Below are 27,337 nucleotides of genomic sequence, written 5' to 3'. Positions count from 1 at the left end.
CCTCAACCTCTGTTCTTCTTGGAAGAAGTGGGAGCTCTCATATACTGAAAAGTTGCAGACGTGTCAGCAAAAGGAGCTAGTCTCATAATGTTCTTCATCCAGAGGGATTCTTGAGCAATATCTTGTTAATAAAGAAAAAGAACAAATTACATCACTAGGTTATCAACCTTTGCAAATTCAGCAAGTAGTTGATTTACTGTAATTTAAAAATGAAGGGGACTCATCTCCTCAGTGATATCCTTCTGACAGGTTACGGGATGCATATTTGAGGGATCCCATCTGTAGTCCAAATCACCGATTCCTCCAGTTCATCTGGAAGTGCTAGGAGTTTAGTTTGCAGTTCTTCTGTTTGGCCTAGTTATCTTTGGCGCTGTCCCAATCTTAATAATAGTGTTGAACATTATCCACTGAGGCTGTATTTATGTCCCTATAAGATGTCTGGACAACATTTTGGGTGTACACCATGTCAAGCGCTTGGGAGGCACATATTCTAGAATGTTGGTGCTCTTCCGCTAGGAAAGATGGATCTCACTGATGGCACAGTATCTTTTGGGAAGTAAATCCAGGGAGAACTGAAATTACAAACACCTCCAAGATTTCAGTGATTGGAGAATGGATCATTAGGTGTTCCAAGAACTGACACCAGATGTGTCACATGGAAAAATGATCCTTTACCCTCACCTCAGACTTTGGCTCCTAAGGTACTGCATCTAGCAGCCCTTACAGGAGCCTGGATGCCTTCCTACAAGATGGTGGAAAAGGGATTTATTTTGCTTTTCCACTATTCATGATGAACGCATGGGTTACGGCCCTAGATGAAAAGACAATTGGCCAATCCCATATTAGTAACACCAATTTGGAGATCTCAAGAATGACTTCCCATTTATCTGGAACTTTGCCAGGAATTTCTCAATTCCTCTACCCCCATTGTCCAATGATTTGGCCAAACTCTGAGAGGAGATCGCACCAACTTGTGCTGGGTGTATCATTGTACCTGATGTCATGGAGGGTTATAGGAGGCATTGGGTGAACTTAAGACTGTTGAGCCAAGCTGGCTCCTTTATCCAACAAGAATGGACAAAGGATTTGGTCAAGATAGACTGAAGACAGGTATACAGATGAAGGCCCATTTGTGTGTGACATAGGACGGGCCTATGGGGGGAAGAGACGTCAGAGGATGCACATTTCTTACATGTTCTCTGAGAACTAGATGAGGTGCCACAGAAAGTTATCACCTTTTGGTCAACAATCTCAGTGAGTCATTTGCCAATGACCAGTGTCCCAGTCAAGAAGCAGTACTGTTAGAAAAACACTCCCACACTGGAAGGGTGGTGGTGTTCTCCCAGACATACACAGTGGTAGCTTGGCTCGAGTGGTCAGGAATCAGGCACCGTGCTAAGCATACGACATACCCATACAATAACCATGCGTGCATCCGTTCCAAAAACGACTCTACACCGTAAAAATTATGAAAATATCTTTCTTTATCTTCTTTTTCTCTTAGTTGCTGATTAGATAAATAAATAACAATCACAATATACAACTTTTTAAATAGTGCAGGTCAAATAAATACTGGCTTAATGATTCAATAAATAGGGGTGATCATAAATAATGAAGGCATAAATATAAGTGCAATACATACAGGCAATTAAATATTCTGAGGCAATAAATACTGTAAACCAATGAATATTGTGCATCAATAAATACTGTGGACCAATAAATACAGTGAAACAATAAATAGGTTAACTACAATAAATACAGTGCCCCTAATAAATAATTAAAAGCTGACAGTGACACTCATAGAATCAGATCACATTTGAATTCCTAAGGGCTGATTTGGCCCAGGCACAGCTTGTGGGGATGTGGAAGGCTTGAGGGTGTCTACTCCCTGGCTTGGACAAGGCTGAGGCCTAAACTGAGGTAGATCAAGGGGGGAATACCAGAGACCTGGCTCTCTCACTCCACACAACCCCTCTAGATTAGTCCCAGCTCACCCCTGGCACAGTCCAGCTGGTTCCAGCACCTCTCTAACCCCTAGAGTAGTCTCTTAGGATTCCACAGGGCCTTTGGCGCCCTCTATTCCACTTACTGCCCTTTTTCTGATGTTCCGACGCCGCTGGAGTCGTGTCGACGCCGTGAGGCGGATCCGGTTCGACGTCGGCGGCCTCGGCACAATGTCAGTTCCTGACGACGCCGGTAGGCGGCTCCGGTTCGATGTCGGCGGCCTCGGCTCGATCTCGACCTCCGATTCGATGGCGTCGGGCAGTCTTTACTCGATGTCGACCTCGGGCGGCTCCGGTCCGATGGCGACCTCAGCTTCGATGACGTCGGCCGGCCTTGGCTCGATGTCGACTTCCGGCGACTCCGGAGTGCGATCCTCACTCCCGACCTCTGGTGCTCCTTTCCTCAGGTTTCCGGCGACTCCGGAGTGCGACCTCCACTCCCGACCTCCGGCACGATTCTCTCAGGTTCCGGCGACTCCGGAGTGCGATCCTCACTCCCGACCTCCGGTACACTTCACCTCGGTCTCCGGCGACTCCGGAGGGCGGGCTTCACTCCCCCGTCGACACCGCTCACTCGACCTTGGTTAACTTCCTCCTCGACCTCTGGTACACCTCACGTCCTCCGTCGGCGCCCTCTCACGATCTCTGGCGGCTCTGGGCACGACGTCTGCTTCTCCAGTCAGCGCCGCTTCTCCACCTCAGGCTCCAGGTCTCCAGGCTACTCGACGACCGGCTCCAGGGAAACCAGTATCCAGGTCAGGATCTTACTTTCTTGACTTCTAAGGCCTGTTCCTGCTGTCCAGGTCCTCAAGATGGTTTTTTCTTACTTCTTCCCACACAGGGCTCCAGGCTGGGCTCAGTCAGTAGGGACTAGTATCAAGGGTGGGTTTATGGACCCCACTCCAGGCACAAGTTTCCACCCCTGCTGCCTCACTCCTTCCTCCTTCAGGTTTCTGCTGCTCACTCTTCACCAGTCAGGTGCCAACTGCCAGCTCCAACTGCCAACTCTCTGTCTTAGCTTCCCAACATTCTAAACCGCCTCCAACTGTCACAGGGTTCTGGAATGTTCTGGAAGGTGCTAGTAGGTTCCAGTGGGTGCTGGTGATGTCACAGGTGGCCACCATTTTGTGCTCCAGGCCCTCAGACAGAAGTTTCAGGGGTAGATAAAATGGCTCCCTGAATCTGCAGCAACACTAAAAACGAAAACAACTGAGGGAAAAAGGGCCAAGTCCTACATAACCCCCCTCCAGCCAAAAGCCATGGTAGACCGATCAATGCCTTGATGGTCTTCCCTGCTTGGGGCGAGAAAAGGTGGACGCAGGCCCGCAACGGCAGGAGCACCCGCAAGTTCTCCTCCGCTCTGGAACCCAATGGTTCCCTAACGAACCTCCCTGGACCAACAAAACCACCCCACTGGGGCTCCCTAGCTAGTTGTGGCCAGGACCGGCCCCTGGGTCGTCCAGATGTCTCTGGCCCGGGTGATCTCGCGGAGTGGGGGGCAGTAGCCCCAGGCCTGTAGTGCCCGTTGACCACTCCGGTCCTCCTCCTTGCAGTCCTAAACTGCCTCTGGTCCTTCCTCCTGGGGTTCACACCCTTAGGCTGACCAGCCTTCAGGGGCGAGGCTCTCCTCCCCCTAACTCTCCTTCTGGGGTTCCTCACCCTACCCTGCGAGGCACCCTCAGACCAACACTTCCTCCTCAGTCTAGGGCCTTGACCCCTCAACTGATCCTTCAACCTAGGGTCTAAACCCTTAGGCTGAGTCGGTGCCCGAGGCGAGACCTTCCTCCCTCTGCACCCCCTTCCAGATTTCAGCACCCTCCTAACGGGAAAAGCACCCCTGGAAGTCAATTTCGGGGGGACCCGGTTAACAGAGGCCCCACCCGCCAGGTCAGGCAACCCCTGAGCCTGGCATCCCAGCCCAGGACCTAAACCCTGAAACTGGGCCAACCCCAGAACCTCAGGCGCGCTGATTACAGTCGCCCTGGGTCCTCCTGACACTAGGGGCTCCCCTGCACTGGAGGGCACATCGGGACAGCCTAGGCTCCCAACCTGGGGCTCCCTTGCGGAACTCTCCAGGCCCTGAGACTTCGGTTGGGGCACCTCAGGACACCTCCCCGTCTCACGCCTTCCTACAGATAGGTCGTGAGGCCCTACAACCCTCTCTCCCTGGGACCTAGCTGGGCTATCTGCCACTTCTCTCACCTCGCTGGGTTGGGAGATCCCTGCACTACCCCCTTCAGGTTCCCACCCCAATGCCTCCTCAGACACCCTGGTGATGTCATCCTGGGGTAAATAAACTTCTAGCTCCTGTGGAGCTTCCGGTATGCTGCCACCAGTGTCCTCGCTGGACACACTCATTTGGAGGGCACGCAGCTCCAAATCCTTCATCCGAAGCTCGTGCGCCATCCTTCTCTCCTCCTTCTCTTTCTCCAGCCTTGCTAAGTCCCATGTGAGCTGTCTTTTCTCCCTCCGGTCTGTTAACTCCACTTCAGACAAGCCACCGCTAGAGGCCCTGCTGCCCTTCCTGGAAAGTGTCCTGGGCCCCGCTGACAGGTTCCCCACCTCAGGTTGGTACAAACCAGCTCCCTCACTGTCGGGCTCTCTATCCCTGTCCTCCTCCTCAGCCTTGCTTTCTCGGCGTGCCTCCCCCCAAGCCCTTAAGCTGGTTTGGAGTGCACCCTTCTTTGCTCCTGGGGGACAATACACCCCCTCCCGCTGGCAAAACTCCCTGAGTTGGGCCACAGTGTACGTTTCTAAATTCTCCAGTACAAACTCCATCTTGCCCACTCAGGTCAGAGGACAGTTATTTGCAGTAACAATGCAGGGGGGTACCTTTAATAATACCTCCTCCCACCACCAGAGTAAATTTGGAAAAAACAAAAACCCACAATTAGGAAGGCCGCTTTGAGAAAACTCCCGGTGTAGGCCTATGGACTACCCACAGTTATTGTTGAGTATACGTAGGCACAGCTCTATCCCACCACTGAACACCAATTATGTTAGAAAAACACTCCCACACTGGAAGGGTGGTGGTGTTCTCCCAGACATACACAGTGGTAGCTTGGCTCGAGTGGTCAGGAATCAGGCACCGTGCTAAGCATACGACATACCCATACAATAACCATGCGTGCATCCGTTCCAAAAACGACTCTACACCGTAAAAATTATGAAAATATCTTTCTTTATCTTCTTTTTCTCTTAGTTGCTGATTAGATAAATAAATAACAATCACAATATACAACTTTTTAAATAGTGCAGGTCAAATAAATACTGGCTTAATGATTCAATAAATAGGGGTGATCATAAATAATGAAGGCATAAATATAAGTGCAATACATACAGGCAATTAAATATTCTGAGGCAATAAATACTGTAAACCAATGAATATTGTGCATCAATAAATACTGTGGACCAATAAATACAGTGAAACAATAAATAGGTTAACTACAATAAATACAGTGCCCCTAATAAATAATTAAAAGCTGACAGTGACACTCATAGAATCAGATCACATTTGAATTCCTAAGGGCTGATTTGGCCCAGGCACAGCTTGTGGGGATGTGGAAGGCTTGAGGGTGTCTACTCCCTGGCTTGGACAAGGCTGAGGCCTAAACTGAGGTAGATCAAGGGGGGAATACCAGAGACCTGGCTCTCTCACTCCACACAACCCCTCTAGATTAGTCCCAGCTCACCCCTGGCACAGTCCAGCTGGTTCCAGCACCTCTCTAACCCCTAGAGTAGTCTCTTAGGATTCCACAAGGCCTTTGGCGCCCTCTATTCCACTTACTGCCCTTTTTCTGATGTTCCGACGCCGCTGGAGTCGTGTCGACGCCGTGAGGCGGATCCGGTTCGACGTCGGCGGCCTCGGCACAATGTCAGTTCCTGACGACGCCGGTAGGCGGCCTCGGCTCGATCTCGACCTCCGATTCGATGGCGTCGGGCAGTCTTTACTCGATGTCGACCTCGGGCGGCTCCGGTCCGATGGCGACCTCAGCTTCGATGACGTCGGCCGGCCTTGGCTCGATGTCGACTTCCGGCGACTCCGGAGTGCGATCCTCACTCCCGACCTCCGGTGCTCCTTTCCTCAGGTTTCCGGCGACTCCGGAGTGCGACCTCCACTCCCGACCTCCGGCACGATTCTCTCAGGTTCCGGCGACTCCGGAGTGCGATCCTCACTCCCGACCTCCGGTACACTTCACCTCGGTCTCCGGCGACTCCGGAGGGCGGGCTTCACTCCCCCGTCGACACCGCTCACTCGACCTTGGTTAACTTCCTCCTCGACCTCTGGTACACCTCACGTCCTCCGTCGGCGCCCTCTCACGATCTCTGGCGGCTCTGGGCACGACGTCTGCTTCTCCAGTCAGCGCCGCTTCTCCACCTCAGGCTCCAGGTCTCCAGGCTACTCGACGACCGGCTCCAGGGAAACCAGTATCCAGGTCAGGATCTTACTTTCTTGACTTCTAAGGCCTGTTCCTGCTGTCCAGGTCCTCAAGATGTTTTTTTCTTACTTCTTCCCACACAGGGCTCCAGGCTGGGCTCAGTCAGTAGGGACTAGTATCAAGGGTGGGTTTATGGACCCTACTCCAGGCACAAGTTTCCACCCCTGCTGCCTCACTCCTTCCTCCTTCAGGTTTCTGCTGCTCACTCTTCACCAGTCAGGTGCCAACTGCCAGCTCCAACTGCCAACTCTCTGTCTTAGCTTCCCAACATTCTAAACCGCCTCCAACTGTCACAGGGTTCTGGAATGTTCTGGAAGGTGCTAGTAGGTTCCAGTGGGTGCTGGTGATGTCACAGGTGGCCACCATTTTGTGCTCCAGGCCCTCAGACAGAAGTTTCAGGGGTAGATAAAATGGCTCCCTGAATCTGCAGCAACACTAAAAACGAAAACAACTGAGGGAAAAAGGGCCAAGTCCTACAAGTACGATTGTTGAAACATCTAGAGCCAAGGTATTCAGAACTTGGGATGATAACACATCATTGAATCTGTGTGATGATCTCAGAATCAGTTTCTCTTACAAAAATAAATCTTGGGGATGTTGGCTATCTTTTTTTGCACAGTTTTATGTAAAAGGGTTTCAACTGTACAAGAACAGATATCTAAGGCAGGAAGTTTACTCCAGATGTCATAATCTTTACTTTTGCCAGGAGAATAAAGTGCAATACTTGTTCTGTCTCGTACCCTGCTTTTCAGGGACCCCAAAAGTGTGTGTCATCAGATGCATCAAAGCATATGAAAACATGATGAGTGAGTTCAACTTTCAATCAGGAAGCCTTCGTGGCAATTTCATACCCTACCATTGCTAGATGGGTCTATTCGTTCATGCAGGAGGTCAGAATTGTCATTCCCATTTCTGGGGCTCACTCAATAAGGAGTGTCAAGGCCTTTGTAAAGAGGGTTGAGGAGCTAATGAAAGACATCATGCATGTGCCAGACTGTTCAGCCAATTCCACATTTAAGAAGTTCAATTTCAGGCCAGGTATGGGAGTAACTACTAAGCCTGAGCGGAGATCAGAGAGTTTCACTCTGTGGAATTCCGCAGAGTAGCTAAAAAACTCTGCGAGGGTCTGTGGAGCTCCACAGACGCAGTGAGTGAATGGGGTGGGGTTGTAACAGGACGGCTTGTTACTGTTAACCGATAGGAGATGTGACATGCAGTAAACAAAATGAAAACCCCAGTGACTCACCTGTGTCCACACCTCATGTCCTCAATCTAGTAAATATGCAGCTGCATGGGGATGTTAAAACTGGGCACAATGTTGCCCCTGAAGACTAAGGATTTAGTCTGGGTGTACACAGCATGGTCGATGGTACAGAAAACAGCACACGTTGCTAGCCGGCTCATTGCAGCAAGTGTCAGAGGGGATGGGGAGGGTTTTACATGCCCTTTGGACACTCCAGTGGCTCTCCATGCCATGCCCGGGCCCCTGACATCAGCGCGGCAGCACTCCCCGAAGGACAGCAGCCTTCACGCGAACTGCATAGTTGGCTGTCAGAGCCCAGCCAGCCATTTCCAAGCACTGCAGCATTAGCCTCGGAAGCCTGTCCACTGCTTGAATCATAGTGCCAAGCATTGCAGTTGCAGGCAGGATGTCTGCCTTAACCTAAGAAGCAGTGAACTAGGCTCTCAGGCCAGCATGCTGTGGTGGCATGGCTGCTGCTAGAGCAGTGTTCCCACTCCAGAGCATAAAGCAAACACTCCTTTCCTCCGAAAACAAAGCCAAACCCAGAGAAAGAAATGAGATGGCAATACAATTGATTTGATTGGGCAAAAAGTATTTAAGGTGGTGCCGGTAAACTCCGCCACATGGCGGATTGCGAAGTGTTTGCCGAACTCCATGCTCCAAGCAGAGCGTGAAATGGCAAAACTTTGCGAACTCTGCCCGCAGAGAGAAGTTTACCACCCACCCCTAGTTGCTACTTTGATGATGAGCAAGCTTTGAACATGTGTAATCCTTCCCACTGGTCCAGACGAGGAATGCACATGTCCTGGCTAACAAGAAGGAAACTTACAACTCTATTAAGGACATGGAGGTGAGTATTATCCCCACCAGCATTAAGTATGCTTCTGTCCAATGGAATGCAGAATAAACTGGGAGAGAGCAGTATTTTGTCCTAAACAAACTTTTATAGGAATAAATTGTGTACTTTAATGAGTTATCTTTACTGATTTACTTGTGATGGGAGTCAATTTGACTGTTTTTGATACCTGAAAATGTACAATGATGCAAGGGAGAGACATGTGTTTGATTAAGCCTTAATAGGCATAAGTCTTGGTTGATATATATTGGGTTTCTAGGTTCAGAGCAAAAGCAGCACTAAATCTTGTGGGAATATGCCATTGCATGAAGAAAGAGGAAGTGGAAAGCCTCTTTAAATATACTGTTAATGGGACAATGGTCACTCAATTCCTATTTTTCTTAATATGTTCAACTAATTTCTGTGATTCTGGGAAATGTAGTTTGCCAATGTTTTTCTCAACGCATCTTGGTCTATGGCTGCTGAGAAAAAAAGATACATAATGATTGCCCATCTACTTAACAGAATTAATTCAAAATGTTATTTCTCATTAGCCAGGAAATGTATATATTCTTTCAAAAACGGTAAGAGCGAGGGGCATAGCTTAGCTGAGGAGCGAGATGGCCGCAAGTTAGAGGCGCTCCGGCACCTGTGAATCCCTTCCGATAATCCGACTTACTGACCCGGCTCCCGAGGAGCGGGATGACTGTGGGGACGCTTGCTGACACTATTGAGCTGTTGGCTGGCTGCCCGAACCTGGCATCAGCCGAGCTGGGACCGCCTAAAACTGCTGCTCCCTGAACTGGAGGCTTTGGTGCTGAGCATAAGGCATCGCAACGTACAGTATTGAGTCTGCGGCTGAGGCCTGATACCCAATTAGGGTGAAGCGAAGTTCTGAGAAGATCCCATACACCGAGGGACCCAGCTGCCAAACCTGAAGAGACAGAAAAGTGTTGGGACTAAACCGACAACGTACGAAATGGTAAAGGTAAGAGCACATGACAGCGTTGCCACCGGGGACCCCGGTTGGTCAGGCCCCCAGTGAGTCATTAATATCTGCTCTGAAGACTGGCTCAATCGGAGCAGGCCCCAACCCCTCCGAGTCTTGGGGGGAGCTGATCGCCGGATCTCCTCCCGTGTGCCCACTCACCAGCTGACGGTGCAGCTGTGTAGGCCTTTACCCCTAAAAGACTTGGCCCCATCCCGAACCGGGTGTGGCCATACAAAGCAACTCGCAGTTATCCGCGAGTGAGGTGAGCAAACAACCAACAGCGCATATTCCTGCGGGGCTGGAACTGTAAACAGACCGCAGACCGGGCCTCATAGAAGGATTGTCCCCCGCTTCATCAGGAATAACGGAGGGGCGCCACCTGAAACTCGCTGGTTTGATAGACGGGAACTCACCGGCTGATACACACAACGCTTATTCGGGAGTACACTGTGCGCTTCATCTACCATCCACCTGAGCCACCTTAGTGCCCTACAGTCTAACCCATCAACGTCAGGGCTCTCGCCCGCTGAGAGGCTGCCAGACTGTCTTGCCACCTGTGGCCCCTGACTCCTCATCAGTGGAGCTACAGTGTTTGAGTCCATAGAATAACGGAGCCTATAGCGTCCTCAGAGACTCTGAAGGCTGGTGTATTACTGTGAGAATGTCGGGGACCAGAGGCCATAAAACAGTGCAACAAAACAAACTGGACAGATACGCACTCCCGAAATCAGCACTGCCAGACCCCCAGCATGTGGTTAACACCAAGACAGGCATAGAAGGAGGCACCACAGAACTGATGCTCCAAGATGTCATGGATGCTCTGTCTCTTGAACAGAGGATGGATGCAATCACGACAGAAGTAACGCTCATCAGGGCAGATATACCGAAAATTGGGGAGAAAGTGAAATAAATGGAAATCACTACCTCCAGCCTGGTAGATGACACATCCCAACTACAGCGTGACATTAGGGACCTACAGACCTTCCGGAAATTTGCAGAGGATAAGCTGGATGACAACGAAGGACGCACCTGCCGCAACAACGTGCGCATTATTGGTCCCGGAAAAAGCGGAAGGGCAGGCAACAGACCTCTTTGTTGAAGATCTCGTACTCACCCACCTCCAGCCCAAGGGATTGTCCAAATTCTTTGTGATTAAAAGGGCGCACGGAGTCCCTGGCGGAAAACCAAAGCCTGGAGCACCATCCCAGCCGATCTTGGCTAGAATATTGAACTTTCGCGACCGAGATGTCATCCTCCAAAATGCCTGGGCTGCCCCACCTCTTCGATATGAGAACTCGGAAATCTTTCTTTCCGGACTTCACCCTCGCCGTGAAGAAGCAGAGACGATACTTTCTCACGGTAAAGACGAAACTGCGAGAAAAGAGTGTTAAATATACAATGATGTTCCCAGCCCGTCTCCGGATGGAGGCGGATGGTAGAGCCTGTTTCTTTGACCATCCCAAGGAGGCCGCTGACTGGCTCGAGGGATGGAGAAGCGTGGATGAACATAACGCTCGCAGATGACTGACCTTATCCAGGCCCAGGACTATACCTACTACTAAACTGTAAGATGTGTTAAAGCGTGTTTTATGATCCAGTATTTGAGCCTCTGATAGAAGGCGTTGGGCTCATGGGGGCCAGCTGGGGGCATGCAGTCTGTCCACAGAGCTATATATTGATGTTTAACCTAATTGCTGCCCAAAGACCCGACGCCTTGATAATTTCCCACACTAGGGAGGGTTCACAAGGGTAAAGCCCCTTGGCCCCCAATTTAAACTACGGTTAGTTACCAGTTCGGGCGCCAGGCACTCTGCATAGATTGCAGGGGAGCAGGGGGGGGGGGGGGGGTTGTTCGGTGGGAACAGAGAAATTATTGTTATTTCTTGTTACATCAACTGAGCTCTATTTTGAACAGGTGAAAAGATACACAACCATTATTTGTCATGCTGGGTGCACACCGAGTAGGACACTTTAGGATACTAAGTTGGAATGTTAATGGTCTTGGGGACAAACTGAAGCGCTGCATAGTCTTACAACACATTAAACATCACTCCCCGGAGGTGGAGCTTCTACAGGATTCCCATCTTGTGGGCAACTCTTGCAAAGCACTATATAGATGGGGCTATAGACTTGTGGCCCATTCTGGCTTTATCACTGGATCTAGAAGTGCGGGCATTATGATTAAAAATTCCTTCCCGCTCTCTATACACCATACGTGGGTTGATGACATGGGCAGATACGCAGCGATCTCGGGGCAACCCTCAACCTGCTGACAGTTGATGTCCCATCTGGACTCCAGAGCCTCACGTTTAAAGACTTTGGTCCCTAAATACTTTCGCTCCCGGGGGGCCAACTTGTGGTAGGGGGAGGCTTCAATTCAGTGGTGTCGGGGCTCCTTGACCGCCACCTCCACGGGATGTTGGAACCCCCATGGGGTGGCTCCCGGACTTCCTAGATGCAGTAGGCCTAGTTGACACGTGGCGAACGTTCCACCAAGACATCATCCAACACACCTTCTATTCTGTTGCCCATAATAGCCTCTCCCGTATCGACTACCTACTAGTCCCAGCAACCCAAATCACTGAGATTCAGGAAACTAGGCACATGGCAAGGGGCATATTGGACCATTCTCCGATCTGGGCTCAATTGGTCCTAGATGAAAAACAAGTTGGGAGAGTCGCGCCTATCAACCCCTGCTACCTCCGAAACCCTGTGGTCAAGAAATGACTCCTTCGGTCTATTGACAACTATTTCCTTGAGAATGTGGGTTCGGTCCACTCCCCACAAACTATCTGGGAAGCATTCAAGAAAGTGTTCAGAGGGCAGGCACTCTCCTCGATTGCCGCGACGCGGAAAGAAAAACTGAAAGATCTGATACAGGTGGAGAATGAGATTCTTCGCCTCGAGGAGACCGATAGAGAAGAGATCACACAAGAGGCCCTTCATACCCTGAGACTCAAACGAGAAGAATACAGAAACATTGCCACTGACATGGCCAAAACAATGGGGAGGGACAAAACTGGTAGATATAAGACCTAGGTGATAAAGCCGGGAAACTGCTCGCCTGGCTGGACAAGAAGGACATGGTGACCTGGCTGGTCCCGGAACTAGTGGTCGATGGGGGGCAAAGTGTGACTGACCGGCAAGCTATCGCCAGTGAAGTTGCTGGCTACAATAGCTCGGTGTACCGATTGTATTCCACCTTCTCCGTGGAGGATTCCACGGAGCTTCTCAGAGACATCCAGATGCCAACTCTGTCCGCAGAAGAAAGGGACATGCTAGATAGCGCCCTCACCAATGATGAACTGGCATAGGCGATCAGAAGCCTTGGCTCCAGCAAGGCCATGGGCCCCAATGGCCTACCGATTGAATTATACAAACTGAAACCTGACGTTATTGTCCCGCACTTACGGGCCATGTTCGATGAAAGTCAGAAAAATGGGCTGCTACCACAAGACCAACGAGTAGCCACACTGGTGGCTATACACAAGGAGGGTAAACCAAAGGATAAATCCTCCTCATATAGACCTATCTCCCTGCTTAATTCAGAACCCAAAATCTTAGCTAAAGTTTTGGCAAATCACCTCATCCAAGTAATCTGTAAATTAATACACCCTGCTCAATCCGACTTCATGCCTCATGGCAATACGACGTTGAATCTACGCCGCCTCCACGGGGTGCTGGGTAGGCTAGACAACAATCCAGGAAGCAGCAGTAGTGGTCTCACTAGATGCCACAAAGGCAGATGACACGATAGAGTGGTCCTACCTCTTCGCTGTTTTAACCAAACTGGGGTTCCGGCCTGGCTTCATTGGATGGGTCAAACTCCTTTACACGGAGCCCCTGGCACAAGTTGTGGTTAATAACAAGAAATCTGAGGTCTTTGGGTTGGGTTGGGTCGTGAGATCTGACAGGGCTGTCCGTTGTCACCCCTCCTTTTCGCTCTCTCCATAGAACCCTTAGCGGCGTGGCTCCGTTGACACCCCTCCATCAGGGGACTCAAGTGGGCGGCGGTTTGGGAGGACCACATTTCCCTGTATACAGATGATATCCTCCTATATCTGGCCTCCCCAAAACCTTCCCTCCACACTGTCCTCAACATCTTTACGACTTTTGGGAGGTACTCGGTCTATAGGAATAATTGGAGCAAGTCCTTGATGGATGTTCTCAGAGGTGATCCTCCCCCCCTGCCCCGTGGCTGCCCTATACAGACTGTGAGAGAGGGTTTCCCCTATCTAAGTATCTTTATTACGGCTGACCCCAAACTCAGATACGAGCATAACCGACTCCCCCTTTGCAGAGGCTTTAACGAGACTTCGCTACCTGGAAGACGCTCCCACTCTCGCTACTAGGGAGGGCAGCATTATTCAAAATGATGTCATTGCCGCGCTTCCTTTACGCATTGCAAAATACCCCGGATTTAGTCCCAGCGAGATACTTTGGCGAGGTAGAGAGCCTGCAGCGAGACCTACTATGGGATGGAAGACCACGTATCGCCCTGCAGAAACTAGTCCTAAGTTAGTATGATGGGTTATGGCATTGCCTGTCATCAAAAGATACTATTGGGCTGTGCATCTGGCAGTGATTAACCACTGCACCTACCGCCACGACGATGACCCTGCATATAGACTAGACAAATGGCTGCTACAGGGAGGTGCCTACCACAGGGCTCTCTATTCTAAGCCCCGGAGGTTTCCCTTGACAGGCCCAACCAAACATTCAGTGCTAATCTGGCACACAACCAACAAAAGCCTGGGGTGGGACAAGAAGCTCACACTGGCCACCCCTCTGTGGGTGGCGGAACAGCTGGGCTCATTAGGCACCACAAAGGGATTCGACAAGTGGGACCTTATTGGGATTTCGAGAATCGGGGATCTATGGGATTGGGGAGAGGTGCTCACATTTTCCGCTCTATGACACAGTCACGAGCTCGCGAACCCTGAGTATTTTTGATATTAACAAATCAGACACGCACTCTTGTCAAACATACCTCCCTACCAGACTTCACCACTAGAGGACAGGTTACTAGATGGCTACTTGCCAGACAAAGCAATATCCTTGACCTATAAAAAGCTGATCAATAATACTCCGGATCCTCTGATACTTTTAAGACAGCGCTGGGAGGGAGATAGGCAAGAACTAGATGACGAAGAGTGGCAGGAGGCAATCTCGTCCCCAAAAGAGGTAGCAACCTCATCTAGACTGCGTCTGGTTCAGTTGATGATCCTCCATAGAATATACGTTTCTGGACCGACTCTAGTCAAAATGGGGAAAACAGATGAGGGCAATTGCAGGCAGACGAATGGGCTGCTGGGCTCCTTTATACACATAATATGGGAATGTGTGCTTATACAGTCCTACTGGTCGAAGATAAATGATAGCATGAGCACTGTGCTGGGGGCTGTCCTGTGGCCAGAAGCTAAGAGATGCCTTTTGAATGTATGGGAACCCAACGATCTCAACAGTAAGACAAAATCTGGGTTACACTGGGTCAGACGGTGGCCAAGCGAAATATCGCACAACTGTGGGGAGCGGGAGAGCCGCCTAGGGTGTAGTCTTGGAAGGTGGACATGGATTGGTGCATGTTCAGGGAAAAGACCGTCTATGTCTCACGTGGATGCCCCAGAAAGTGGTCCTCCATATGGAATAAATGGAATGCCTATAGAGGCAATATCTGTGTTCCCTCCACTGTTCCCATACCAGATGACCCAATTACACCACAGCCATTGTGACCTACTATGAAATACCTATATAACTTGTACTCATGACAGCACTTGACTCAAAGAATCTGCTCTCTTTCTTGTAACCTGTTATGTCGACTTGTGTTTGTTCAATAAAAAGAATTATTTAAAAAAACGTTAAAAAAAAAATGGTAAAAGCAATCATCTGCGAATGACCCCTAAGGGTATGGGCTCAAGCTTTTGTGAAAAGTTTAGACCCTGTCAAATTTGAAAAGCACATCTATTCCTAGTATCCTCTATATCACAAGTGGTCCATAGTTAAAGCAAGTTATTTCAACTGAATTCGCTAAAAAACATTAGATTTACTTGGACTACCCACACTGAATCTAGGCTGTGGCAAAAACACTAAGCCACAGAAAGTAGCCTGAGTTTTCTGTTGAGTATACCTTATTGAGAAGACAATCAATATTGGACATGGACTGACAGTAAAGAAAAGAGTGGAATATAAATTCAATTCCTTGGCTCATAATTCTCACAAAAAGAAAGCCAATCCTCTCATCACCAAAGCCTGGCCTTCCATGAACTATTAGGGGAACTGCACGCACTACAGCTGCTAATTTCCTAATAAGCAGTGCTTGCAGGTGGGGCCCACCTGCGCTCATTTTTGGGGACCAGCGCTTATTTCCCCCCCATAAGACTTTGACCCAGAGCAAGACAGAGAAAAACACTAACAGGGGAGAGGAGAGAGGGGAAGAAGGAGGAAGAGAAAGACAGAAAAAAAGTAAAACTGAAAGAAAGCAGGGCTAAAAAAAAGGGACCTGAAAGAGTCAAATGAAAGGGTAGGAGGTGTCTGTTGATGGATGAAACAAACAAGACTGCACAGTCTTGGATCCTGATTACGATCTGGGTGGACAGGGTTACTCCATTACAAACATGATGGATATACCGTTTGCGGTATTACGATTCCATTATATCCTATGGAACTTGCAATACTGTGGACGGGATATCTGTCATGTTTGTGACGGAGTATCCCATCCACCAAGATTGTAATCAGGCAGTTGGTATTCTGCACCCCCGACATTTGATAGTGCCGGCTGAACACTATTTCATTCATTTTATTAATTTTGACCTTAAGCACTGCCAATAAGTAAAACAATTTTTTTTAAGTATTTCACAATTACAGCCCTTTCAGGCTTAGAATGAGCCCTGTTTTTGTATTTTATATTTAAATCAAGGTGTCTTCTGTTAAGTCCTAGTAACCCGCTACGTGCATACAAAAACAGTATAAAGTTTGAACTACTGCTTTTAAACTAATATATCAAGCAGGAGGCATCTGAAAGAGAATGAAAGATGTGCAGACTGCGAGACAGGTCTTAAGCACCACTGATATAACATAACTACTCCGAGCTGATGCAGTAAAATTGGAAAAAGGAAAAAGCAAACACTTCCTTTTAAATATGCCACTTTCACTTAGTTTCTTTCAACAGGTGCAGTAGCTCAAGACTTTGTAGTTGTTGAACTAAAATATATTACCTTTAATGCAGGGTCAATATCAAATGAAATTTTTTGAATTAACGTATTCATAGGACCATGAGGTCTATGGGGAATCACTTTCTCTTTGCTGGTCCAACCTGTAAATTGGCAAAAACATTTGATCAGTTTGGGTCCATTTATAATAAACAAATTCCATTTAAAGCTTGACACAATAATGTGCCTTGTTCATTATTATGTTCTGGGTTAGCTTTTTGTGTTGAGAGTTGTGCACTCTCTTTCACCAAAGCAATAATGCCAAGACTATCACAATGGAAATCAATTAAGACAAAACTAGCAAACAAATCTATACAGAAAATTAGTACTACACATTTTAGGGATAAACAAGACTGGAGACCACATATGAAACATCTTACACTTCAGTTGCAGGAGTCAACTGCTTTGTCTCATAGAGTCCTGGTGTCCCTATTGGTGTTAATGTTCACCTTGCTTAGGTAAAGAAGGCTAAGTTGGTTCAGCTTTTGGCCACTGCTCACACACTGCCATATCTGATGGACCATATGTAAACATTGCCTTGAACATAATTTGTGAATCGCTGGTACCTGGGTATCGACTGAATTAAATGTTGTTGTTTAATTGGTTTAAATAACCCATCATCAGATACAACAATTACTTACAATAAAATGCAATTTGAAATCCTTAAGTACAACTAATATATGTACAAGTGTAACTTGATTTCCAGAAATCATTCACTGGTACAAATATATAACAACTTACAGACAAGTTAATACATACGAGATATTAACCTGTATTTTACACTTAAATACCAGATGAGCAAAGACCACTTGAGTACTAGTATAAGTCTTGCATAGCTTTAGAAGTAATCAATAATACTTACATTTAATTGTTAAAAAATTATCATTTAGTCCCCTCCTCAGTACATGAGATAGCCATTTGCTGGCATATGGCGAATGCAATAAGGTTGTAAATTATGGGGATAATTCCTCTCTTAATGTAATCCAAAGTGGAAACTGCACACCAAGTACATCCCTATAACGCAAGATGCAGTATTTGCTCAGTAAACAGCACCACACCATTGTGTTCAATGCACCTCAGAATGGAGGATAACATGGTAATACTGTGTGTTTTGAGGCTTCAAAGATGCACAACATCGCAATGTGGAATGCATGCTACACGATTTGTGCCAATTTTCACATGCGGGCAAACTCCCATGTGTGTGCAATTAGCACCGGAGATATAAGTTTGGATCTGTGTCACGAGGTGCCCAACGGAGACCCACCTGAGGAGCATGATGTCGAGCTGTTATTCCCCCTACATCTCTCCTCAACTCTGTTTTCAGTCCCCTCCGGTGTCTTTTACAAAAAGTCTACACGGCTCCTTTAAGGATCTGACTCTTCAGGACTCTACCCATGTGAGCGGGTCACATGCTCCAATGGATGCCGGTCTTAGAACGGGAAGGCATTTGAAATGGGACTGCCCCCGCGGACAGGACACCGAGACACCAACCGGAGGAACAACAGAGACTCTGGACCTGAGGGAGAGAAGAAAACAATGCGGTATTGAGGGCAGAATCCTGAAGCCCGGGGGAGACGAGAGCAGAGCCTCCTGCATCCGAAGAAAAGAGGGAGTCGGACCCCATCCGGTGCAGCGAATTGGCCAACCACGTTCCTGGAGGAGCGTGGCTTTCGGAGGTACGTACGCGCCTCAGAGGTTTCCTGGGGAAAGGAACCAGGGCCGCTAGCTTGCTTCTGGAGATGACGGGAGGGGGGTTGCCCAAGTCAAAGTGATTCCTAGCTAATGCTGCGTGTCAGGAACACTCCAGTCTTACAGGGCAACGCATGCCGGCATACTCACTGGTGACGGAAAACGAGTGATGTTTCTCCCCACTCCTTATCCCTTACATTAGTAGTCCAACCGGATCATGCTCTTACAGAGCTTTTCTGTTCTTTGCTTTTTCTTTCCGAGGAATGCCTAGCATCCACAGATCCATGAAGTGCTCATCCTAAAGGATACAGCGTGCGACGATAAAGACCATTGGACTAAAAACCATAGTCCATCTGTCTTTCCATGCAATAAACCACCTAAACCCACCTCTGCTCTCAGTATTGCTTTTGTCCAGGCCCACACATGGTGGAGAATGCGGGAATAGCTCCATATCCTTCCAATATGGAGAACCTCATACAGCAGCTGATCCGCGGGCAGGAGAAGCTCGAATGAGCCCTGGAAAAGCCAATGATGTCAGCCCAGGTGGACAGAGATTTGTTCAAAGATACCATGAATCATCAGGTGGAATGCATCCATAAGGTGGCAGTGGACCAACTACAGCTGACCTCACAGATACAGACACGACCGGGTACTCAGGCTGGGAACCCCAATATAGTGTTGCAGAAGTATATCCCCGGGGAATACCCTGACGCTTTCTTGCTAAACTTTGAGAGAGTGGCCCGAGCATGTGGCTGGCCGGAACCCAAATGGACCTTCTTCTTGGCTCCCTTACTGACAGGAGAAGCCCAGGCTGCGTACCAGGTGGCCAACTTGTCAGGGAATGCACCCTATGTTGAGATAAAGGTTATCATATTAGACCACTTGGGTATGGACCCGGAAGCATATAGGGTACATTTCAGGAAGGAAAGGGGTACGCCGGGAGACAACCCAAAAACTCTGTTCTTTAAACTTAAGGCAGCCACTGATAAATGGCTGAAACCCCAAGAACATACAAAGGAGATCATGTTTCTGATCTATTTGGAATAGTACTTGGAGGCTCTACCATTCTCCACACAGAAGTTATTGAGACATGAAAGACCACACCCATTTTACTGTGGAAAACGTGGTTGAAATGGCCACCACATTTTCAAGAGCCCAACCACGCTCCTTTTCCTGGGAGACAGAGAAATCACGTTGTTTTTCTACTCCTCCTGTCAAAACGGAGAAGAAATATTGAAAACCCTCCCGGAGCTTTCCAGACCGCGTGGATACAGGCCTGAGCCCAGTCCATCAAGGGGACCTCAGTGCTTTGACTGCGGCGAATGGGGTCATATCGCAAAATTCTGCCCACCCAAGAGTGTACCTAGAACAGTCCTGTACACCGAGGTTCCTGTTTCTATGTGAGCCTACAAGTGAACGGGGGTTCAGTCCGGGCTTTGTTAGACTCAGGCTGCTGTCAATCAGTCATCCTCGAATCCCTAGTCAACCAGTCCCACATCCTAAAGGGGGAACAAATACCCATAAGGTGTGTTCATGGCGATGTGCGTATCTACCCGATTGCCCCAATACCCATTTCCCTTCCGGGTGGGGAGACTTTACAGGCCAGACTGGGGGTGTTACCCAATCATCCAGAACAGCTGATACTGGGGCTACACCACCCTATGTTCCTAACTCTTCTCAGGGATAACGTCCACCCTGCTTCTACACCACCAGCCGCCCAACCTACCTTTATAGGCGCCATGGTTTTGAGATAAAAGCTTTAAATACAGTCAGATATATGACCCCACCATGCAAGCAGCAAGGGTCCAAGCCCAGAAACCTCCCCTACCCAACCCTGTCTTTCCTCTCTTCCATGTTATGACCGAACTCCTGTATAGAACAGGAAAACCCGGGGACACCCCTCAGTTGTTGGTACCACAGTGCTTTCAAGAACAGGTTCTGTTTTTTTGCACACTCCCACTTGCTTGCTGGACACAGGGGGACTCAAAATACCACTCAAACCATCCTGCAACACTTTTAATGGCCAGGCATATTCGCCCATGTTACCAAGTATTGACAGGAGTGTGAGGTCTGCCAAAAAAGAACCCCAATCACCCACCTCTGGTTCCCTTATAGCCCTTATCGATTATCGGTAAGCCCTTCAAAAGGGTAGGGATGGACCTCATTGGCCTATTACCTTGTTCCAAGAAGGGAAACCAGTATGCGTTGGTGGTTGTGGACTACTCCACTCGTTACCCAGAGGCACTCCCGCTGAGGGCCCCCACTACCACCAACATCAGCGATAAGCTCCTCGAACTGTTTTCGAGGGAGGGTGTTCCGAGAGAAATACTCACCGACCAAGGGACCCCCTTCGACTCCAAGTTGATGTCCCAGATATGCAAGGCTCTTAGTATTTCTCACATAAAGACCTTAGTGTACCATCCCCAAACTGAAGGACTATGTGAACGCTACAACGCCACCCTAAATCTGACCCTGAAAAAGATGCTAGCGGTAGAGGGACGTGACTGAGACATCCTTCTTCCCCTAGCGCTCTTTGTAATAAGGAGCCAAATACAGAGCAGTCTAGGCTTCTCTCCCTTTGAACTCCTTTATGGGAGACAGTTCCGCACCCTCTTAGAAATAACTAAAGAGGCCTGGGAACAATAGAAACAGGATAAAACCAGGTCATTCCTAGACTACACCCAGGCCTTTCACGCTTTCATAAACTAAGGGATTTTGAAGATGCCAATTTAGAAAGAGCTCAGATTAGACAGCAGACCTTCTACGACAGGGGGAAGAAATGGCATCACCTGAAGGTGCATGATTGGGTGCTGGTGCTCCTTCCGTCTTCCCTTCCCAAGGTCGGTTTGTGGAAGGGGCCTTACAAAATCATTAAAAAGATAGGTCTAACCACTTACGAGGTACAAATGACACCCTGAAAAACCCAAACCTACCACATCAACCTGTTAAAAAAAATGGTTAGGCCCCCTTCCCAGCAACACACACGTTGCTGTTCCTGATCCCCAAAAGGAGAATACCACTCTGAGACACTTAGTGGTTAACGAGAACCTCTCGAGAGCACAAAAGACAGCCTTACAGGCTATGTTATGTCCCTTCTCTTCCTTGCTTTCTGACCTCCCTGGAAGAACCACCCTGGTTGAACATTCCATCTCCACAGAGCCAAGGAAAACCATAAAACAAAGGCTTTATCAGATACCCGCAGCCTGAAGAAAGGCGATCAATAATGAGGTCGAGAATATGCTTGCTATGAGAGTCATCAAACCCTCCCAGAGCAACTGGTCCTCGCCGATTGTCCTCGGGTCAAAACCGGTCCGAACCGTTCAGTTTTGCATCAATTTCTGGGCAGTCAACGCAATCTCGAAGTTCGACTCCTATCCACTACCTCGTGTAGACGAACTCATCCAGAAGCTGGGTGAGGCACAATATAACACAATTCTTGACCTCACAAAGGATATTGGCAGGTCCCCCTCTGACCCCAAGACCTGGAGAAGACTGCCTTTTCCACCCCAACATGCCTTTATGAATTCACTGTATTGCCCTTTGGTTTACACAGAGCTCCGGGTACTTTCCAGAGGCTCATGAATAGGGTACTCCACGGTCACCAATCCTATTCATCAGCCTACTTGGACAACATTGTCATTTATAGCCCCACCTGGGAACAACATTTATCCCACTGTAGCCTGGTATTGAAGGCCCTTCAAACTGGTGGTCTTCATGTGAACGCAAAAAAGTCCCGGGTGGGTTTCCACAAAGGCAGCTACCTCAGCTATCTTCTCAGAAACGGGGTCATTGAGCCACAGCTTGAAAAAGTGAGGGCAATTGTTGACACTCACTTTCCCTCCACAAAAAGAGAAGTCGGGGCTTTCTTACGGTTACTCGGATACTACCGAAGATTCATCCTCAATTATTTTGAGTTAGCAACACCCTTACCAGACCTCCTGAAAAAGCATGTGAGACCTGGAGACCTCCTACGCCCCCCTCCCAGTCGCACTGCGTAAATGGATACTAGATCCTCTTTATGCTTCCACGTAAAAACCATCCTTTTAGTCCAAGAAAATGAATCCACAATGTTTGTCAGAATTTCTTCTTTACATTTTTTTCATTTTTGTCCTGGTCCACATACATGGCCTGATGCATTTTAAAATGCTTCCCATATTCCCGTATGCCCATCCAGGCCTCTTTGAAAATATGATTCAAAATGCAGATAATGGTTCTGAGCAGATTTTCTTTATTAGAAACCCAATGCATTTCGGGCTAATTTCCAGCCCTTCGTCAGGGGTAACTGTAAATCAACAAATCCAAAGACTACATAATTATTAAGTTGTCTTCTAGGTTACATTATCTACAATTGTCACATAAATCAGTAATTTGTGTTTACAATTATATCATTTTGGGTTCAGACCATCAATAAAAAAGTAACTAAGGAAACCAAAACTGTGCTCCCTATAATCCACGAACATTATCCTCCCACCCATCAACAGTACAAAAACAACCATCTGTTAAGAAACCTACGTTTCCTCGAGTGTCAAATTTGTGCATCACTCCCGCTAGCGCCCTCTTGCGCACATCTGTTAGATCGCCTTCTTTAGTACTCTCTCTCTTAGACCATTCGTACTCAACTCTCATCTCATGAAAATTCTACCATTCTCTACACTCCCTTCATTCACGTAATCACCGCATTCATTTCACTCTCCCGATCTCAAACGTCCTCAACCCACACTCTGAATGCCTCCAAACCTACTTATCTGCAGGCGCCCCGTGAACTCACAAAACCCGACCTCACACATACCTGCTCACTGCATACCTTCTCTATCCGCACTGCGTGTGCCTACACCAGCGTTGTATCTCACGTGTAACCCACTCACCATTTAACCAGCTTTCAAAACGTGCGTACTCCGCCCCCTACGTGCAAACTTGTTAATCACCTGACTCCCTGTGTAACCCTCAAGAACATCAACACCCAGAATACACTTTGTCCTGCCTGAAATGATCAACACCAAAGTAACGTTGTACGTTAGTCAAAGCTTCTTATATGTACATGAGATTTCCGAATACTATATGTGATAAATAATAATCAAAAAGTCTGTTTTCACATTGTGACCATTGTCGAAATGGTCACTAATGTTACCAAGAGGCCTGGATGGGCATACGGGAATATGAGAAGCATTTTAAAATGCATCAGGCCATGTATGTGGACCAGGAAAAAATGGAAAAAATGTAAAGAAGAAATTCTGACAAACATAGTGGATTCATTTTCTTGGACTAAAAGGAAGGTTTTTAAGTGGAATCATAAAGAGGATCTAGTATCCATTTACTCAGTGCGACTGGGAGTGGAACAACGATAACGCACTCGCCACAACATTGTATTATGGAAGGTGCTGCTAGGGCAAGGCACAGCCCTGTTTTGCACGCAACAGTTAAAGGTTGAATAAACTGATTACATTGTGAGTAACATGGTGTGCATACTGTTGGACCTAGAGACCTACGGTAGCTTGGCTCAGGTGGAAAGGCCTCATTCCAGAGTAACATGTCGTGCTTGCGTCACACTCACCTCAGCACTCCAGCGTACCATCACTAAAAACGACGCTACACCAAGAAATTAGAAAAGTTAGAAAAGCTTTATCTTTCCTTTTATCACGTTTTTCTTCTTTTTCAAATGAAACCAATCAGTTTTATCTAAATCACATTAAGATCAACAGCACTTCATTGTGACTTGATTGGCAGTACATAAATACCATAAACCTGGCATGGAATCAAGCGCGCCACCTGGTGATCCTGGGGAGCGTCAAACACAGCACAGCAAATTCAATAGCGCTGGTGGTGGTACCGCTAACACAATGCACACAACCCTATGCCCTCGAATTCCCGCTTACATGGGCTACGGACCCTGTGAAATATGTGGGGGTGTGGGTTCACCGCAACCCTGAAGTAGTCATTCGCAAAAACTACGGTGTTGCCTATGCGACTCTGGAACAACAGGTCGATAGATGGGTGAAAATCCCACTATCACTAGCCGATTGCATAGCCCTTATAAAGATGATTATACTACCTACATTTTTATACCTATTTCGCAACATACCGATCGCGCTCACCCAACACTACTTTAAGTCCTTACGGTCCTTGCTTCTCCGGCTGATTTGGGGGGGCAAACAAACCCGGGTCAATTGGGAGACACTTACTCTAGGATATAAAGAGGGCGGCTTTAACGTACCCGATCTCTATTTATATTATTTAAGTGCGCACGCCCAATATGCGCTTTACTTGTTTGGCACTTACGACTTCACACCACACCTTGCAGTCGAAAACGGCAATGTGCACCCCATACCCCAGAGTTCCATTCTAACTCACAACCACATACACCCCGTACTGAAATCTACACTATCGACAGCACTGTGGCAGCCTGGCAGAATTGAGGTCGCTTAGCTGGGAAGCGCCCACTATATTCCCCTCTACTGCCACTTGCCTGCCACTCGGCCCTGTCAGTCACGCATGACAAGGGAGCTTTAAACATTTTGAAACTGGCTGGGATCACTCACATGCGGGATTTATATGTGGCTGGTACTTTTGTGTCGGATGACGACATCAGTTATACACAGAACAGCCCCACACGTCATAAGCTTATCACCAAGATATATCAAGCAGCCCGGGCTGAAAAACTCACATTCCCCAGCAGGAGTTTGGAGAGATGGAATACACATCTAACCCCACAGATCACGCAACTGGATTGGGAGTACTGCTGTCAGTAGACAGGCGACCTGACCTCAAACGGGAACCTTCGAATAATTCATTTCAAATATATCTATCAGGCTTACCAAACTCCGCAGAAACTATTTCATTATGGGTTACAAGACACTGATGCATGTAAACGTTGTGGAGCTCCAGAAGCCGATTTCTGGCATTTAGCCTGGACATGTCGAGGGGTTGCCACATTTTGGACAGATGTAATCGGTAAACTAACTAGTATGATTAATGTTACTATACAATGCACTCCGCATATATGTTTGCTGGGCTTGGTGCCGTTTTTAGGTCTCGCCTGACCCAGCGCATGCGCTGGTCTGGCGAGACTTTTTGAGAGGGCTCCAAAAAGTGCTACCAGGCCAGCCTAGAGCTACAGTGCATGTGCGCGCGCGCCGCGCTTTACCGCGATTACTTTCACTTTCGCGGCCGCTTTGATGTTTGATCGCGATCACTCTTGCGGCCACTTGTTTATACATGCGCCTGATTTCTATTACTATTTGTTCAAGCCAGGTTCCACTCTACCTTCTTCATGGCTCAGCGCGCTCTGTGCTTTTTTAAAATGTATTTTTTTATGCGTGCGCCTGATTTTTATTGCTATTTGTTCAAGATCAGCGCTGCGCACACCTACGTGCTGCTGCGATAATCTTAAATAATGGCAGCTGCTTTCGGAGGCCGCAGGACTTTGTTTTGTTCTGCCGAGTTCCACACTACTTTCTTCCCGGTTTACTGTGCGACTACATAGCGTGAACAGCGCCTGGCCTCGTGCAAGGTGTGAATTTCAGTCTGCTGTCTAGGCTATGTTAATTTTTAGCCATTTCAGAAAGTCCTGTCCATTGGCGTGGCACATAAATACTTCTTTCAAACTAAGGTGCACCAGTAACCAGCGTTTTATTTACAGGACTCAAACATTGGTAAATTCAACCAAATTGCTGAATATTGAACAAATTGCCATCAACAAACTCGTATCCTTTGCTTTACCATCATAAGTGTGGGCTGTCTGCTCTGGGACGAGTTAGATATAAATAAATAGAGCGCGTTCAGCTATCTCCCCAATAGCATTTTGGAAATCAAAAACACATTCAGCGCATTTAGTTGTGTTACAAATAAGATTGCACCGGCATATTACGGACCCACAGAGCTTGCCCCCTGCCTTTTGTTTGTTGCTGCACACTACCGCCAAAGCATATTGTCTTCTGTGTTTTTAATTTTGTGTATTTTATCGGAGAGGACGGTATTTTATCAAAAAACATGTTTAGCATGTTCTGGTAAGAGCAAGTTGGTTTACAAATAAAGATTAATATTGGTTTTTATCAGTATGTTTTTACCAGTGCATATAGGTGTTTTCAGAAATGCAATCATGTTTGTACTGCCTTGCATACCACATTTGATGCACACATGGCTTTCCTTCTCTTCCACGTCTGCATTTTCTAAATAAAACGTGCCATCATATTACAAGTAGTGACTGCAAGGCGTGAGCACACTAAGTAAATCTCCCTAAACAATATATATAATTTGACTCTTCAAAGTGGTGATTTTACATGCAGCAATAGAAGTGCAGGTAACTGCAGCGCTTTAGTTGCGCACAAATTAGACACATTACGGGAATACAAAACAATGTATGTGAACACCAAGGCAAACTTCCTTCTTCTCGTTTACACACCAGTCATGTCGGATTTGGGAACAAGTAATAAAAAATGTGCAGCTGCACACCATCAATAGCGCCCTCTGCTAATCTGGACACTTGCATGCTTTCATTTTTGTTTGGTTTCCTTATTAACTACTGTGTAAGCTTTTTAGTGACTTTCCTTTGCTTTACAGTAAGTGTGGCACAAATACTTACTACCTCATAATTAAGCCTTACTCGTCTGGGCCAAGTTATAATTAAATAAATAAAACACGCTCAACTATCTCCCCAATAACATTATAAAAAAATTATTCTGGTGTTTTAAATAAGATTGCACCGGCACATTGTGGACCCACCGATCTTGCCTTTCCCTTTGCTGGGCTTCCCTAGTAGTAACTTTCAGCTACATGCTGCATTCTTTGGACCCTTCACCTTTCAATATATACCATATTACTGTAGTGCAGGCATTCGGCGTTTAGTATCAAGCGAAGATCGGTCTGTGGGCACAGGGGCTTGGATTCCACACTGTCCTCTCCTTAATTATGAATACTTTTTCTGGCCAGCCAC

General features: G+C 47.6%; 1 protein-coding gene across 1 annotated transcript in view; it reads right to left on the bottom strand.

The window, feature by feature from the left end:
• SPMIP7 (sperm microtubule inner protein 7) overlaps positions 1-27,337 on the bottom strand; it is a 262,293-nt gene that overhangs the window by 191,979 nt on the left and 42,977 nt on the right. The window contains exon 2 of the mRNA XM_085606619.1: positions 16,726-16,823. Coding sequence (XP_085462745.1) covers positions 16,726-16,823 — 98 coding nt within the window. The remainder of the gene's footprint in view (positions 1-16,725; positions 16,824-27,337) is intronic.

This window comes from Triturus cristatus, chromosome 5_2 (genome assembly GCF_964204655.1).
Source record: "Triturus cristatus chromosome 5_2, aTriCri1.1, whole genome shotgun sequence".
NCBI lineage: Eukaryota > Metazoa > Chordata > Amphibia > Caudata > Salamandridae > Triturus > Triturus cristatus.
Note: the sequence above shows the minus strand (reverse complement) of the source record. Positions and strands in the feature narration are given on the sequence as shown.